The sequence below is a fragment of the Haliaeetus albicilla genome, chromosome 10 (genome assembly GCF_947461875.1).
Source record: "Haliaeetus albicilla chromosome 10, bHalAlb1.1, whole genome shotgun sequence".
Taxonomy (NCBI): Eukaryota; Metazoa; Chordata; class Aves; order Accipitriformes; family Accipitridae; genus Haliaeetus; species Haliaeetus albicilla.
The window spans coordinates 38,876,452-38,893,471 of NC_091492.1; the positions used below are offsets into that span (position 1 = coordinate 38,876,452).

Genomic DNA, 17,020 nt, shown 5'->3' on the forward strand with positions numbered 1-17,020 from the left:
TGTTCTGTAAACTGGTTTCTGTACTGTGAACCTTTGCCTGCTGTCTTTACTCACATATGATTTACCCTCCATCTCCATGTATCGACCATAAAAAAATAGTATAGACAATGAAATATCTCTGCACTCCCCTTTCATTCCTTTCATCTTTCATTCTTTTTCTGAGTGAAATTGGCAGTAGATATAGATTGCTTTTGTTCTGGATGTGAATTGTGAAGAAAAAATGGCATGTGTCACAAGTGCAGATTGCATATAAAAAAAAAAAAAGAAAAAAAAGTGCTGGGTGAAAGCTTATTGTCTAACACAGTTTTCTTATCCTGCAACACACTTGTAGCCCCAGTGATTGTTCCTTGATGTGTGTTTGGTATGAAGGAGGCATGGGGAAAAAAATTGGGAATGGCTTGAGCTGAACCTCTCATCCCATTTTCCACAAGAATATGAAATAGTCTTTTGTGGCTTACCTTTGTAGTGTTTCATATTGAGGCATTTTACAGACATGGGTAAGTACAATTATCACCACTTTGTAGATGAAGAGGCTGAGGCAGACAGGTGAAATGAGGTTGACTAGGATTAATGGCAGAGTTCTTTTCATATAACCAGGTATTCCATGTCTGCATGCACCATTTTCCCGTCAGTGCACAAGTAATATTATAGATTCAGTAAGACATTTGGAAGCTTTTTACATGGACTCTGCTAACAATTGGTTCTTCAACATACATCTCGCAGACTTGTATCAGGAATAGTGTGTTGTACCATCATAACTCTCGTGTGGCCCACATCCTTGTTGGTGACTAAGTTCTGTTTCTGTATTGGTCGTTTTGCTTGTGTCAACATAACACAGGATGTAAAAGCTGAGCAGTGGTAAGTACAGTTGTACAGTACCGGCAGCAATGCAGAATTCTCTTTCTACAGTTGAAATGTGAATTAAAACTTCTGTTTGTTTCCTAAATAATTTCCAGGTGGGAGCTGCAGGGACTTAGGCTGACTGGAAGGAGACTCTTGACTTTTTTTTTCTTTTTACTAACTTAATGGTGCTCTTTTCAACTTCTAAGGAGATGGATTGTGCTTATATAGAATCAACTTAATTCTTGCCCCATTTATTGAATTCATATGCCAGTGGCTTAACAGCACAGTGCATTTGAAAAGTTTCGGCCGCTAAGATGGTTGACAGCAGGTTTTGTGTTGCAGCTTTATTCAGACATATGTAGTAAACTCAGGGATTGCTCATTATCTATGATGGCTGGAGTTTAGAAAATTCCACATACAGGCTTTACTCCATTTATGTTCATGCCATTGCAATAAGAGTCTACTAAAATTCACTTAACACTGTGAAGTCCAATAATTAAATGGGTTTCTTGTACTTGTGTAGATATTTTCTGTATATAATATTTAGTTTTAAGATTGTGGCTATGTACAATATTACAATGCAGCTTTGGTATTGAGAGTGTATATGCATTTTCTTTAATTTATAAGAAGTTTCTTCTAAGAGTAGATTTTGCTTTGTATTTAATACATTTTTCACTAGCACCAGCGTTTTTAATAAATCTGCCTTGATTTCTTAATTTGGTTCAGGGAAGCTTTTGTTATAAACAAACCCTATCCTAATCTTTGCTTGTTACATTTAAACTTGGTCTCTAGGGGCTTTCAAACTGCAAATTTTGGTTGATATAGTTGCATTTTTCCTTTTCAGTAAAGTTTCTGTCCATCCTTCCTACATAAAAGTAAAAGCAGTCCCAGGTTTAAACATGGATCCATGTGAGTTCTGAAGTTGTTCTCTGAAGTTGTAGATGCCATGCAGGTCAATGTTACCCTGCTTGGGTGTCTAGTACTTGTAAGCATGTAACTCGCAGGTGAAGCAAATAAATAAAGTAGTGTCCTAGTGACCACAGAGCACTACACAAGTGCTTGCAGCACCAAGAGAAAAATCTGTAGTCAGTTGGAGTTAAGTATTAATAAAGTTTAAATCACTGTTCTGGTGCAACTCCTTCAGGTGCTCAGAATGCAGATTGGCTGTTGCTCTTTGAAAGTCAGAGCTGCCTTTAGTGGAGTGACAGTGGCACAGAACTTATATACGCTCACCAGAAGCTGCATATTTATGAAACTCTGAATCTTTGGATTTTAGATGAAGGAAAATTACAGGTTCAGGATTCTAATTGTTATGTTCCACTTCATTTTTATCAAATTACCTGGTTTGTATCTTACAGTGGAGGGAGACTCTTCCTCTGCTTGCTCTCTTTTTATGGGGTAAAATTCTAGATTCTGTAAACTGAGATAAATCAATTTCACTTGTGGAGGAGGATTTGCCTTCAGTTTAAATCTTTTTCAAAAGTACTTGAACACTTCTGGTTGTCTTCTGTTTTTAGACTGACAAGAACAACTCCTGCATGCATATATTGCTTTGCATAAAACAGGTGCAATCTTTGGAACCCCCTTTGTCAGAGGGCCGCAGGTTTCATAAATGTAAATTGACTGGAGAATGGGAAAAATAGATTACTTTTTTTAAGAGAATGGAATTGGTGTCATTTTATATATACACTTCTGTTCCAAAGCACACATTTCAAAAGACCAAAAAATATAAAAAATCAAACCCAAATATAGTGTGCCTGTGCATACATGTTTGACCAACTACAATACCATAAACAGCTGTGAAAGCCTATGAATCTAAGTTTGTCGTGCTGGTGTTCAGTGGTTTGCCGGGCACTTGAACTGTGAATATGCTTCTAATTTCCTTGACCTCAGAGGATGTAATCTAAATCTTCGCACTTTGGTGGTGTGGCATGAGAAACAGGACCGAGATGGGACATGTGGGTCACCATAACATAGCTGGGATTTCACACGCTCCAGAGATCCATGTGCATTCACGAGGGTCTAAGATGGGGTGATTGTGCCTGGAAGGATATGTTCATTTTTTTTTTTCCTAGCAATTTCCCTTTTTCTTTTTTTTTTTTTGTTGTTGTTTGGGTTTTTTTGTTTGTTTGTTTTGTTTTGTTAGGGTTGTGTTGCTTCACCAGCTCTCATGTTGATACTGTAGCTCTTCACTGCACTTTGTAGCATCCACCTGTGCTTTGTGGCAGTGCTGGGTTGTTGTGTTTGCTTGTGGTGGCTGTTGCATGCTGTGTGTGTACATGTGCATGTGTGTGTGATGTCTGAAGTGCTCTCATTTGTTTCCCTTTTGAAATCCTGTCTCTGACCATCCCTCTTTGCCTGGATGGAAAGGGACTGCATTGCTCTGATGTTGTGAACTAACAGCTGTGCTGAATTTGACACTATTTTCTTTACCAGTTATTGCTTTCCTTTTCAGTCTTGCTATGTTGTATTTAATTTTATTTATTTTTAACAATTGTAAGCACATGCATTCTCTGACTCTCTAGAGACATGTTGCTGGCTGCTTCAGTCCATTTACATAGAACACTAAGCAAGAATGCCCCAAACTGATTACTGAAAGGAGATTTCATTAACTTGTAGGTTAGTTAGGGCCTGTGTAGGTTCCTTGGTAATATGTATGCTGGAAATAAAAATAGCCCAGAGAACTCCACTGTACATCTTGAAGTACCAAACAGAAGCTTTTACTGACAATTGAATCTGCCCGTTACCCAAATACTACCTCAAAAATATGCTGTATTTGTTGTAAATTCACAGCATATGTGATGTAACGTCAAATTTTAAGTAACAGGGGGCTGTAAAGATATATATGATTAAATCTATGTGGCTCATGCAGGCTGATGGTTCAGAAAGGTACTTCTAGACACTGCAGGGTAGCATAATCCTAATACTATCTTAGAATAGAAATCCATTCAAATGCTAACCTTCATCATTTGTTCTAAGTGATTATACTTTAGGGTATGCTCACTCTATACACCTGGAGGATCAAATAGTGCATGAATTAAGCTTAAGGCAGATTATGGACTCATAACAATATTTTAGCACAGCTTAGTAATAGAGGAATGGGTATTTGTCAAAATGATGGAAATTACAAGGATATATTTGACTTATTCAGTGAGTTATAAAAGGAAGGAAATAGCTTTTTCAAACCCAGAAGTCCTTTTTGTTGTCTTTGGCATTGTTATACTGTCATAGGTTAGGTTGATCTGAAATTTTGCTCACTGTGGAGCATTCCTACTGACGATTGCTGTTGAACTGTCTGCCAGATTCTTTTATAATGAAGAGCTAAATCCTTTGAGTCCACAGTGGGGGAAAGCACATCAGAAACCTATGGCATTATATAGCTTCTTACATGGAGCATTCTTGACAACAATCTTAGAGTACTTATTTCCAAGAATTCTAGAAATTCAAGATGTCAGGCAAAATTTAGGAAAAGCCCTTCATGCAAGTGATAGCATAATCCACCCTTGACCCACCAATCTGAATCAGCTCTCTCAAGATACCTAGAATTCATTAGATGCTTTCTGAAAATGGATAGAAAGGGTATAAAAAGTTTGATTTATAAGCTAGCATGTTAGGTTAAACTTTAGAGAAAAGCTCACTAACCTTCCCTTCATGCTCCCCCTCCCCCTAATTCCTGGAGGTTGCATGTGCTTCTCATCCTGCCAGTGCACTGCATTTCTTGTTTTGCGATTACTTTTGTCTGTTGTCCCTCTGTCCTCAAAGATGATCACCGCACCTATGGCCCGAGGTGGGATGCAAATAAGACCACGGTTCCCGCCTACCACCGCTGTGTCTGCTACGCCGCCAAGCTCCATTCCTTTGGGCGGACAGCAAATGCCACAGGTATTTACTGAGTCAAAGCACATTGTGTCAGGAATTGTGCAAAGCATTCAATACGTGATTGTATAGTACTTGCTTTCAAGCAAGGGGAGGTTCACTTTTTCATCAAACAACTTACTTGCTGGTGTTATTCAGGGTATTGGGCTGTTTAGGTTTTTTATGGATCCTTTTTCATTTTAAGTAATAGGTTTTCTGAGAGCTTGGAATGTCAAATAAAGCATTTTTAGAGTGGCATAGATCTTTATTTTAACATTTAAAATGTTTCCATGTTCATAATTGATTTAAGTCTCAAATTAGAACTTTGTGGTTTCTGTTTAGCCTTTGTCCATGCTCCATGAGTGTGCATATTTGAGGGTGTTGCAAGTCAGTACTGCAGTGTACTGGCTGAATTGTGTCAGGGACCTTACTTATCATGTGTTCATGCTCTGTACAGGTGGTTCTTTCATCAGTAGAAAACTTGGCTCATTTCAGTTTGAGTAGCTTCTTGGCATGGTATCAGGGACCAAGAAAAACGGAGCTGTTCTTTTCTTTCACGGTTGTGTAGGAGGAACTGCCAGAAGGATTCCACTTGTGCCTGCATCAGAGAAGAACCTGTGTAGGCAGGCTGGCAGCACCTATCCAGCTGTTGCTGGAAGATGCATGAGGTCAGAGTACTGCATCTGCCTAGTGCAGGTCCGGATCTGCTAAATACCTCACAGTCATGTTTTGCAAGTAAAATGTGTCGTTTTGGGGGAGCAGGAATGGGGAGAACTAGAATGAAGTAGAACTGAATTCTTACCAGTAAGTCACAAAACTGCTCTCTGCTCTGCAGAAGTTTGCTGATCCCTACGTGGTTGGTGTTGGTTTAAATACGTATCATATTATGATGGTGGAATAGTGTTCAACTGCATTTTTCTATCTGTTATTCACGAACATCATGCCTTGTTCTTCTAGATGCTAATTTTCAAATTTAATACCAGGTGCGGTTTTAGTTCTTAATACCGCTGTGTTTTGTTTATAGGTTTAATGAACGTTTCTTCACTCTTTGCATTTTTGTTTCCTTTGCAAGCTTGTCATGGGGCTGTGGAATGTCTGAAACTCTGCTTCCTAGTGCTGCTGTATCAAGTCTAGTAGGCACAGCCTTTTCTTCTCAGGAATTTGCTAAGATGGTAGATACAGTGACCAGAAAAATTCTGCAGACTGAGGCAAACACCTCTGTCGTTTCTGATTTTAGATGGATGGTCATTTCAGTCCAGGTCATTTTTTATATGTTAACTGAAATAAAACCCAGGCATAGCTGTTGAGTCAAAGGAGAATTTACTTCAAGCTTTATTATCTGTAGCAGTTTATATATACTGACAAAATCATCTCCCATATGAAATATTCACAATGTTTGATTTGGCGATGAGGCCTTCCGATAGATATTTAAGTGTTAGATTGGCTTATATTTAATATCTGAGTCATAACAGAAGACCTCTAGTTTAAGCATTCAGTGCCATAGGCTGATCTTTTAGTGCTGTCATGTCTGTGGTTATTGAGGAGCTTTGATTTCTGACACCAAGTGAATTGGTCATCAAGGAGTGCTCTCAGTAGCATGCCAAGGATTGTGAAAATGATATAGAAGACTGAACAACTAGAGAAGGCAGAAGAAGAAAGGACATTTCTTTGTGAACAGTGATTGGACTGAAAATGGCTCCTAAGCAGGTGGTAGGATGAGTGACTGAGTCATGGTTTAATGGTGGTGGGAAGCATGTTTTTAAAGGCAGTCTGACATGTCGTTTACTTGACAGCCCTGGATCAGCATGAACCTCTAGTGTTGTCTGCCAAAACATTTTATTCACGTTCTAGGTAGATTAGAAATTAGAAAAGTTGTCATTTATGCCTCTTAATTTTGTGAAGTGCTTAAATAATATTGTCTGTTGGATATAACTTCCCTGTCATCAGAGCCCTTGCAGCTGTTCACAATAGGAGTTAAGGGGTGTAGCATGTATCTGGTTATTAATTACTCATTTAAGAGTCTGTCATCTCCTTGACTACAGTATCAAAAGTCATTTAGACTTGGTGATAGGTAGCTCAGAGCATCTTTCTCTTTAGAAGAGGATCTTGGTATTGCACTGAAGAATCTTTTTCAACAAAAAGACCAGATGTGGTATCAATACTGTGTGTCTGTCTATTTTTACCCCATATGACAAAAATGTCAGTCTGTCATTTTTTTATTACAAGGCTCAGTTGATTCTGCATTAAGTTTTTGGTTTGGTTGGGACTTTTTTGCTATTATGCTCTTCTCAATCAAAAGAATATATTTACTGATATGGCATTGTATTCCACAGTCTCCTGGTCTTTTGAGTTGCCAGAGAATTAGAACTGACTTTTTTTTTTTTCCTTTTAGCTAAAGTTTGTTTGTGCCTGAATAGTTACCAAACACGAACTACAATCGATATTAGTGGCACTTTTTGAACAGCTAAGAGAATTTTCATAAACTGTATTTCAGTTGGCTCAAGAAACCTGCTGATCTTGAAATTTTAAAAGATTAAACTAACCTAATACTTAGCTTTTGCTTTAGCAATTAGATAACTAATGTGCTAATCCCAATCATTCTCCTGTATCTCTAGTGTCAAAAGCTTCAAGTTCTGTCTACAAATTTATTGCAGTCTGCAATAGTATGAACTTCCAATTTATTGTTGGCACAGAAATCTTCAGCAAACTGAAAATATAGGAAAAAAGGTAAAACTGAGTTAATATTAAAATAAAGCAAGGGATACTGGCCTGACTGGGAATATGGAAACCTGTATCTGAACTTATCTGAAGCTCTGCAGGGTTTCCATTTTGTCACGTAAAGCAGCATAATGGTGAACTTTAAACCCAGTTTGCAACAGAGTAGGCAAGGCTGTGCTTACTGACTTAACAATGAAACTGTAAGTACAGTAGTGTAAATGCTTTCTAGAGTTTTCCTTTAGACTAAAAGTGTTCATACTGTTCCTCATTATTACCCACCACTTCCTTGTTGCAGTCTCCTTTTCCTTGCTGTTAGCTTCTGCATATTGTACACTCTTGCTACTGGGAGCTTCTGAAAAACTCTCGTTAGCCTTATCTACTGAGTGCTGATCCTTGCCTGAGACTCAGCAAACTGGAGGTAGGCCTCATAGCTAAATTTACCTTTCAGCATGGTGTGTTCTAAACACTAAGAATAGCTTTGATTTAGTAGACATTAAGTGCAAACTTTTGTCATGTAAGCCTAAATATTGTTTGGGCAAGACTTTTAGGGCTTGGTGTCATAATCAGGTCACTGTAGAGTCGCAGAGTAAATTCACATTCAGTGGGCTGTAATAGCTGTCCATGAATATGCTTGTAGATGCAGAAACTCTCATCCTGCAGTGAAAAAAAGACATAGTTGTATACCTTTCATCTTCAACATACATAGGAAATACAAATGGTCAGTAACCCCATGGCTTAACTCTGGAGTTAAATGAGGAGCTAAATTAGTTTAATGGAGTTAAAGCTCCAGAGGGAAGTTTTTTTTGTCTTTTGGGTTTATTGGTGGTTTTGGTTTTTTAAGCCTTCTTTTTAGTGGGAGTCGGTTGGAAAGAGCATGCCCTAGAAGTTGAAATTTCATTAATCTTTATAATCTTAATCGATATCCTGCAAACAATGTAGAAATCTAAAGCTGAAAGCATCTTTAGATCTGTTCTATAGAAAAACATCTGAAATTATTATTAGCAAATTAACTGCTTTCAAAGAAAAGTAAGGGAGTAAGTTCAGAATTGCATACTTCTGAGTGCATGTTTTTGAAAATATTGCAATTTTGCTTAATATTAGACATTAGCCTTTGGTATTCTGAAACTAAGCTGGCTGAGAGCAAATTTATTGCAAGAAGGGAAGCTGTTTGCCTATGCATGTGCTTAAATGAGAAGGGGTAATGCAAAAAAAAATCTAATTCATTCTATGCTTATATGCACAGTAGATGCTGCATGTTCTTTTCTTTGCTTTTCTGCAACATTTGTAAATTAATGTGAAGGGACCTTGGTGTTGAAGTAGATACAAAAGCTTAAATCTGGCAAAAAAACCTAATGAAATCTTTCTCCTTCCTTCCTAAAACACAAGGATTTAAGTTTTCAGAAGTAATTTTATGTAACCAACTTGAGACACTTAAAAGGGGCCTGATTTTCAGGAAGTGATGAACCACTCAAAAGTGGTCTTAGTTTGACTTGATGAAAAATGGGTGCAGCATCCGTATGGGTAAGTTCTGAATCAATTGCTGTTTAATAGAATGTTAAATAGAATTGTAAAAAAATCAGGAAGTGCTTTTTGCAGTGTTCATCCTAGCTTCCTTCCAAACAGTGGTGAGATGTTTGGTATCTGTGGGAGGCAGACCATGCTTTTCAATCTTAGAAATGCTTTTCCAACTGTTGAGGAGACACACTGTTAAAGAATCCACCTCCTGTGAAAAACAGTAAGCACAGTCTCAGTATTTGTTGATTATGGAGAAAAGGAAGCTGATTTAAAACATCATTTCAGCCTCACTTGTTCTAGACATTACCTTCACAAACTCTCCTACAAAGATAATGGGGTTATTGAAGATTAAAAAAAAATAAAAATCATAGCATGTCAGGCTGCATTTGATTTTAAACTATGCTTTAATGGATGATAAACTGGTATCTTCAAGTTTAGTAGTTTTACATTTGCATCTAGCTAGGGATTGAGCTTTTTTTTTTTTTTTTTTTTTAGTGGAGTGTGACCTCTTGCATAGCTGTAATGTGATATTCCAAGTAAAGCATTTCCTGTCATATTCAGTGTGTCCATGTAAAAGTAGACCAGGCAATACTTACTTTTTAATGTTTAAATATCATGTCCTCTGGAAACAGTTGGATGATTTAGATGGGTATTTAACGAGCGACTGAAGGACAATGCCAAATTGCGGTGCCCATGAAGTGTCTGGGACTTGTGGATTTACTGGGACCTTTGCTTAAAAATGGTTTAGACTGAGGGAAACAGAATTGTTAATTCATAAAGGTGCTAATCAGTGACTTGCAGAATGGACACATGGGTTACTGAGTTACATACAATATATGGCCTCTGTGGGCTAATTCAGTTTATCTTTATAGGTGCTTATTTATAGCCTCAGGTCGTAAGAACTCTTCATGTGCCTTAAACAAAAATGATCACTGATATCTGCATTACTATACCATGCTCCTGGCCATGATACAGGGTTGGTTTTTTTTGTTGTTTTAAGTGATCAAGGGGAAGAATGTCCCTTGGAAGAAGGGTGAGAGGTTGCTCTAATTTGAGCATCATCTGGCTCTGGCACTTTAGAGTGTACAGAATAAACTTAGTTGTTACCTAGAGTTTGGTGCTGTTCTGGAAATGCTGTTCATCTTTTTGTCCTTCAGGCACACCTCATCATTCTCCAAAGGTCAGAAAGCTACTTCATTTTTTTTTTCCACCCAGCCATGCAGTTTGGAGTGTTTCTATCTCCACCCAGATACTCAAAGCTGAATATTTAAACAAGATGTTGGTGGTTTGGCTTACTTAATTTTTTTTTTCTTCCTTCTTCCTAAAGAAAACCAGTTGGGAGGCTACAGTCAAGTCTGACAGACCTTTGAAGGCTGTAATTAAAATGTCAAAATAAGGAAGGTTTTTTATGGCTGTTAATTGTCAAGTTAGAACTGTCTTTTCTTCCTGCTCTTCTTTACTGTAGTTCTAATAAAGTACAGGTTTTTCAGATGGCACTTCTGACATTTTAATTGCAACATCATGGTTTGCAAAATGAAAAACAATTATTATACAGTTATTCAAATTATGTGCAGTTTTAATGGTTATTTCTAGTAAAGTTGATATGAAGTGCTGCCCTGAGAGCCTCAAGAGTGGTACAGGTGGGACTGTCATTGTAGGGGAGAACAGGAAACTAACACTTTCATTTCTTGTAGGCCTGAGGATACGCTTCTTTCCCTAGGTAAAGCCTTTTAGTTAGGTTCCCATCCTCTACACCCTTTTGTTGTTATTGATCTTACCTTTTTCCACATTTCAGGTCAGCCAGAACAATATTACCATGATGTCATCTCCATCTCCTGTGCAACAAGCTCAAACACCTCAGTCAATGCCTCCACCACCACAGCCGCAGCCATCTCCTCAGCCAGGCCAGCCAACTTCTCAGCCAAATTCAAATGTCAGGTGAGCTAGACTGCAACTTTTGAGGACCTTTGTCAGTGCCGTAAAGGTGAGGTTTTCAGAAGCATTCAATATGTCTTACTCTGTTTCCACTGAAGTGAATGAATTTTAGTATCAACTTCAGTGAGAGCACAGGTGGGATTGTGCCAAATACACTCTGAAAACACCCATTTTAAATAAAGAAGCTGTGTAGGAAATCCTCACCGAGTCTACTGGCAGAGCTGCAGTGCTATAACAATGCTTACTAAAAGCATATCTGCTCATAGGCTGATCATGATTCCTTGTCAGATTCTGGCAAGTTTGATTTTATGCTTATTTTTCAGCTCTGGCCCAGCTCCATCACCCAGCAGCTTTCTCCCCAGTCCATCGCCACAACCATCCCAGAGCCCAGCAGCGGCACGAACACCTCAGAACTTTAGTGTCCCATCCCCAGGTCCTTTAAATACTCCAGGTAAATGATCTGAGAACTATACTGCAGACCATGAGTTGGGGTATGTTTTGGTAACTGTGATAGTTCCCAGAAAACCTGTTACTGTTTGGCACGTTGTAAACTTTAAAGAGCTCTACAAAGCAGCCGGCATTGCAAGTAGTGAACATGTCACATGCACCACATAACACAACAACATGAATATCAAATCAAAATCAAGTGAAACCTCTTTTCTTGTCACTGAACTATGTAATAGGGTTTTCTAACTTCCCCAGTCTTTTGAAAAAAGAATGATACTTAATTTAATAGAGCAAGTTTATAGAGGCATAATGATTCCTTGGTTCTATGCAGGAAGGAACCCTTAGCAACAGCATGCAATTGTAAAGGAGGTAACCACTTAATCACAGGTGGCAGGCTGCTTTGCTCCAAAACACCTTCCTAGGTGTACTATGACATTTGCGCTCTTCTGTCTCCCAGATGTAATAAGCAGTTTGTGACACTGTGAATGGAAGTAACATAGTGGCTCCTTTTCATACCAGTGTTGTGTGCTGTGCAGTTTGGAAAGCAGTGACTTAAGGAAGACTGCAGCAAATTCAGTGTGTTGATTTAGTGTTTAATGCACAGAGTGAAGGCAAAATGAGGACCTAGAAAATGGGTATATGAAACTTTGGACCTTTTCAGAAAAAAATGTATCAAATGGGAATTGCTGTTCTGTCCACAGAACATGTTATTTCTACACAAAGACTAGAGGGTTGGATAAGCATTAAACTGTGGAGGGCATCCAATTGTGGATTTGGATATTTGACGTGAGCTACACTTTGGAGTGCCACATTTCAGATGTAGATTCTGAAATGTGAGAATGCTCTTCTGCAGTACCTTTTATCATCCCTGTGATGTGCAGTCTTTTACTTCTTGCCAGGAAATCCAAATTCTGTCATGAGTCCAGCCAGTTCTAGCCAGTCAGAGGAGCAACAGTATCTGGAGAAACTCAAACAGCTATCAAAATACATTGAGCCCCTCCGGAGGATGATCAATAAAATAGATAAAAATGAAGGTGAGGTTCCCTATATTTAGTCACGCATTTCTCTCTCTCAGCTATCTCTTCTGATGAAAGAAGCAATACCTTGCCTTTTGTGATGGTTTCTATTCCAGGGATTAAAAATGACAGTGAAAGTTAGTTGCTCTTTCTTGCCAATACCTGTAAAGATTTTACTGTGAAGAGTGGGTAAAATCCTCATCCTTAAATTCCCATCAGTTTTCCTTTACTTCTGATGTTTTTGAGACACACAGAGCTTATGCAATGGATATACTTATGATTAGATGAAAGATCTTTGATCCTCACTACTTTCTTCAGTGTTGGCTCATGTTTTCACTTTTAACAGTATACTGTATTTCTGTCTGCAAGTATGGAAGCTATTCTTGTAGTCAGTGTTTGTGTCTTTGATACTATTTCAGATAGGAAGAAGGACCTGAGTAAAATGAAGAGTCTCTTAGATATCCTGACTGACCCTTCAAAACGGTAACTCTTTTTCCTTTTGGCTGGACATCAGATTCCCCAGCTCTTCCAGAATCTGTTGTTCAGCATCCAGCCATATTGGCACTGAGGCTGTCTGTGGGGCTCAGATAGCAGAAGCGCTTCAGCCAAGGTGACTGTTTTGTGGTGATGAAATTTCTCCTTTTCTGCAGGTGCCCTCTGAAGACACTGCAGAAATGCGAAATTGCTCTGGAGAAGCTGAAAAATGATATGGCTGTGGTATGTAATTCTTTGCGCTAGCAAGAGATAAATGGTTAATTCCAAAAAGTCTTATGATTTGGCAAGATAATTTTTTGGATTTCCTGTTGCTCATACTGTTAAGACTTCGAGTAAGGTTGGACAAAATAAGAAAAAAGGAAAAAAATGGGCAAGCATTTACTTCATGTAAGTCACCTGTATATCTTTTAACTGAACTTTCAAATTCTTGTGCTTTGTGCAAAGACTTCAGTAATTCTTTCTGTGATCTTTTGCAGCTGATTTCAGAACAGACTTCTAAATGAAAGCTGCAGACAGCTTTTTTTCCTTTGGTTTTTTTTTTTTTCTTTCTTAATGTTACTGTATGCAGTTTTGAGAATCCTTTGCATTTTGTGGATTGGAAGTTTACTGCTATAAAATTTTGCAGAATCAATACTAGAGATTTCTTTTTTGGTGATGATTCAAAGAAAAGGGGCTTCTCTTGTGTTTTAGCCTACTCCACCGCCTCCCCCAGTGCCCCCCACCAAACAGCAGTACTTGTGTCAGCCGCTTTTGGATGCTGTTTTGGCCAACATTCGTTCACCTGTCTTCAACCATTCCCTTTACCGCACATTTATGCCAGCTATGACTGCAATTCATGGACCACCAATCACGTATGTATCATTGACCTGCTGTTTGTCTTAAATATTCATTATTTAAGGAAAAAATAATTATTTGTAGAAACTATTAAAAGAAAAAGATGGGTTTATGGACGGGTGTGAGTTCTATCTTTCCTTTTTACTCCTGTAAAATATTTGACAAATGCAGCGTTGGCATAAGATTTTAACCTAGTCCTTTTGTGGGCTGTATTTTACATAGGGCCCCAGTTGCTTCCCCTCGAAAAAGGAAATATGAGGAGGATGAAAGACAGACCATACCAAATGTCTTACAAGGGGAAGTTGCAAGATTAAATCCTAAATTCCTGGTGAACCTGGACCCTTCCCATTGCAGTAATAATGGCACAGTTCATCTCATATGCAAGCTAGGTAAGCAAGAAGAAACTAAAGGCTGAAATCAGAAAGAAGTGCTGAGCTTGATTGTAGAAATTTGAAGAGTTTTTTGCTAGCAGTTTTGAATCTTGCCAACCTGTGACTTCTGCATAAAGTCTGTACTTAACCAGATTCATAGCATAGACGTTCTATACAGCCTGCTTCAGGGTATACCTGGAGATGTCATTCACACTGATCCTTTCTTTGCACTGAATTTGCAATTGGTAATCTCATTTAGTGTCTAGAAGATTACTTGTTGCTAGCAACAATCTTGATTCCTGATTTGACCTACACTGACAAGTGAGAATTGTTCTGCCTCCAACAGCTAGGACAGAGCTAGAGAAATGTTGAGTTAATTTTTGGGAGGGTTTATTTTAATCTGTAGTAGTGATCACTGATAATGTGGTTCAACTGACAATGTTCAAGAAAGAAATTCGGATTGCATCTTTTTTTTCATCTCAGCTGAATGATCATAAAATGTTGTAGTCTATTAACTTGTTTTGCTCTTGTACACCAATGGGGAAAGTAGGTTCTTTCCTCCTACCCTTCGTTTGAGAAATCTGAACTGCTTTTGTCCTGAATATTAGTACATAAGGCACTTAATTTTCAAAAATGAGCTGTCTTACTTAGTGAAGTTTAGCTGATGAAATGGTGAGATTGGCAAGGTGCAGAAATGTGTAAGAGATGGAGCTATGTTTGCCAGGCTTATCGTCAAAGAATTCAGGAGCGTTGCTAAAATGAGCAATGAGATTTTACTGGAAGGCAAACAGAGATGTACAGCCTGGTTCCTCCTTGGGGTTCAGAGGCTAGAAACCAAGCTGAAATGGGCACAGAAAATCCCTCTGTCCAGCAAGGAGTGCTTTGTTCTGATGGGAAGTGTGTTTGCATTCTAGATGACAAGAATCTTCCAAATGTCCCACCACTACAGCTCAGCGTTCCAGCGGACTATCCAGATCAGAGCCCTCTGTGGATAAAAAATCCTAGACAGTATGGTATGAGGATGCTAGTGTGACATTTGTTGGGCATGTGTATGTGGTAGTAGTGGGGAAATGTGAACACCTAATATTACACTTCTCAAAATTATTACTTTTAAAATTTTATTTATTTTATTTTTATTATAACTCCATTTATCTGTTATCTTTTTCTTCCAGCAGCCAATCCCTTTTTGCAGTCGGTGTATCGGTACATGACTTCAAAACTATTGCAACTTCCAGACAAGCATTCAGTCACGGCACTCTTAAACACCTGGGCACAAAGTATTCGTCAGGCCTGCCTCTCTGCTGCATAACATCTCACTTTCTAAATTGTGAAGCAAGAAAGAAGATCTTGACAGCTGGCCTCTTCCACATGCCACTGGAAAATCACAGGCATTTTGGGGAGGGTACTTCAGAAGAAAGAAGCCTTATGTTGTTTTGTTTCTAGGTGTCAGGTTCATTAGAGAACCTGATGTTAGACTTAGCTTTCATGCTTTTTATCTTCCGCCTCTGTGGATTTTTGCCAGCATTTTCAAATATACAAAATGTGTATATATGGTTCTTGAGACTGTATTAGGATGAGTTTTTATTGTCTTCTTAGAGAAGAAATTATTTGTGGACTTCCGTCAGGGAGTCTGGTATAAGAGGGAGTAGGGAGAAAATGTCCTAATTTGCTTCAAAGTTTGCTCAGTGCCAGTATTCCTTTCACATTGTATGTTTTGTGACCTGATAATGCCCCACAAATAAATTAGCTGCAACTAGAATGTGCTTGCAAACTTCTCAGTGGTTGCAGGAATCTTTTTGCCTATTAGCTTTGCCCAGAGACAGGATAAATTGCAGCTTTTTAAGGTATCCCTCAAATATGTGAGATAAATCTGGATAATTATGCTTGGGGGTGGGTGTGGGTGTGGGGAAATAGAGCAAAGAAGTAATTTATAGCTTGTTTTAAACACTACTTTGTATAAACAGGTTTTGGTTAGCATGGACCACATGTTTCTCCAGAAGGGTGAGGTGATGAGAAAGAAGATATATTAATGTGCACACCGACTTCCTCTATAAAATCAGTAAATGTGTACGAAAAGGCGGGGGGAAAAAGCCCAACAGTATAAAGCCCTAGTAACACAAATCAATCCAGCAGGCTTGTAGCTACATTTCTTCTTTTACTAAGGGTCTCTCTGAGGCATCTGGCTTCCTTTGGGAGTTGATGCAGTTCAGTCACAATGCTTCTATGCTACATCAGTTTGTTTAAAAAGAAAAGGAAGAATAACAACATAGCTCAGGAGTAGAACTGACAACAAATATTTTGTGCCTTGAGCAATGATGGGCACTCATGTCAGTCATCAGCTGCCTTATTGTTGGGTACTTCTAATGAAAACATTTGCCATGAGTAACTCTTTAATTTAATGCATAATGTGATTGTTTTATTTTCCCCATGCTTATATTATAAGTTGCTCACTCAATTTCCTGGTGCAGAAGAATTTCAGATTTCAGATGTTCCCATTATATCCTTCTCCATTTCCCTGTATTGTGCAGCAAACCTTAAAGAGTAGCTGGGCTCTCTTACAGTAGTGTCAAGAAATTGCTATGACCTTCGTAAATCTGTGTGGTGTCATCGGTTTTAGGATGTTTTTAAGTGTGGGTACTTAGTAAGCACTGACTGAGGCAGCAGAATGCTATCAGTATTTTGTACATGAACTAATGCATTATCTGTTTGTTTCTATTGTAATAAATTTATTATTATTCCTGTGTTGGATGCTAACATTATACTGCTTTTCCCATGTTGATCCTTAGAAACCAGTTCTGTTGTGTCCATTGGATGATGGTTACTTTGTTCTATGGTAAGTGAAAGCTCATATGCTTTGAGTTAGGGGAGGTAGTCATAAATGGCTCTTCATCCCATGCAGCACTATCTTTACTGTCCTTGTGAATTGGAAGACCTGGTCAAGAGATTAGTAATGGTGTCTACAAATGAAAGACATTGGTTTTTTAACTGGTA

General features: G+C 38.4%; 1 protein-coding gene across 3 annotated transcripts in view; it reads left to right on the top strand.

Annotated features, from left to right (window-relative positions):
• MED15 (mediator complex subunit 15) overlaps window positions 1–16,788 on the top strand; it is a 30,388-nt gene extending 13,600 nt beyond the window's left edge. Inside the window, exons 9-18 of one of the 3 annotated variants that reach the window (XM_069795124.1) lie at window positions 4,606–4,725; window positions 10,727–10,869; window positions 11,190–11,317; window positions 12,213–12,347; window positions 12,749–12,812; window positions 12,980–13,046; window positions 13,515–13,675; window positions 13,881–14,047; window positions 14,944–15,042; window positions 15,202–16,788. In XM_069795124.1, coding sequence (XP_069651225.1) covers window positions 4,606–4,725; window positions 10,727–10,869; window positions 11,190–11,317; window positions 12,213–12,347; window positions 12,749–12,812; window positions 12,980–13,046; window positions 13,515–13,675; window positions 13,881–14,047; window positions 14,944–15,042; window positions 15,202–15,338 — 1,221 coding nt within the window. In that variant the 3' untranslated portion in view covers window positions 15,339–16,788. The remainder of the gene's footprint in view (window positions 1–4,605; window positions 4,726–10,726; window positions 10,870–11,189; window positions 11,318–12,212; window positions 12,348–12,748; window positions 12,813–12,979; window positions 13,047–13,514; window positions 13,676–13,880; window positions 14,048–14,943; window positions 15,043–15,201) is intronic. The other 2 variants (XM_069795125.1, XM_069795126.1) reach the window with 2 other exon arrangements.
• The last annotated feature ends 232 nt before the right edge of the window (window positions 16,789–17,020 follow it).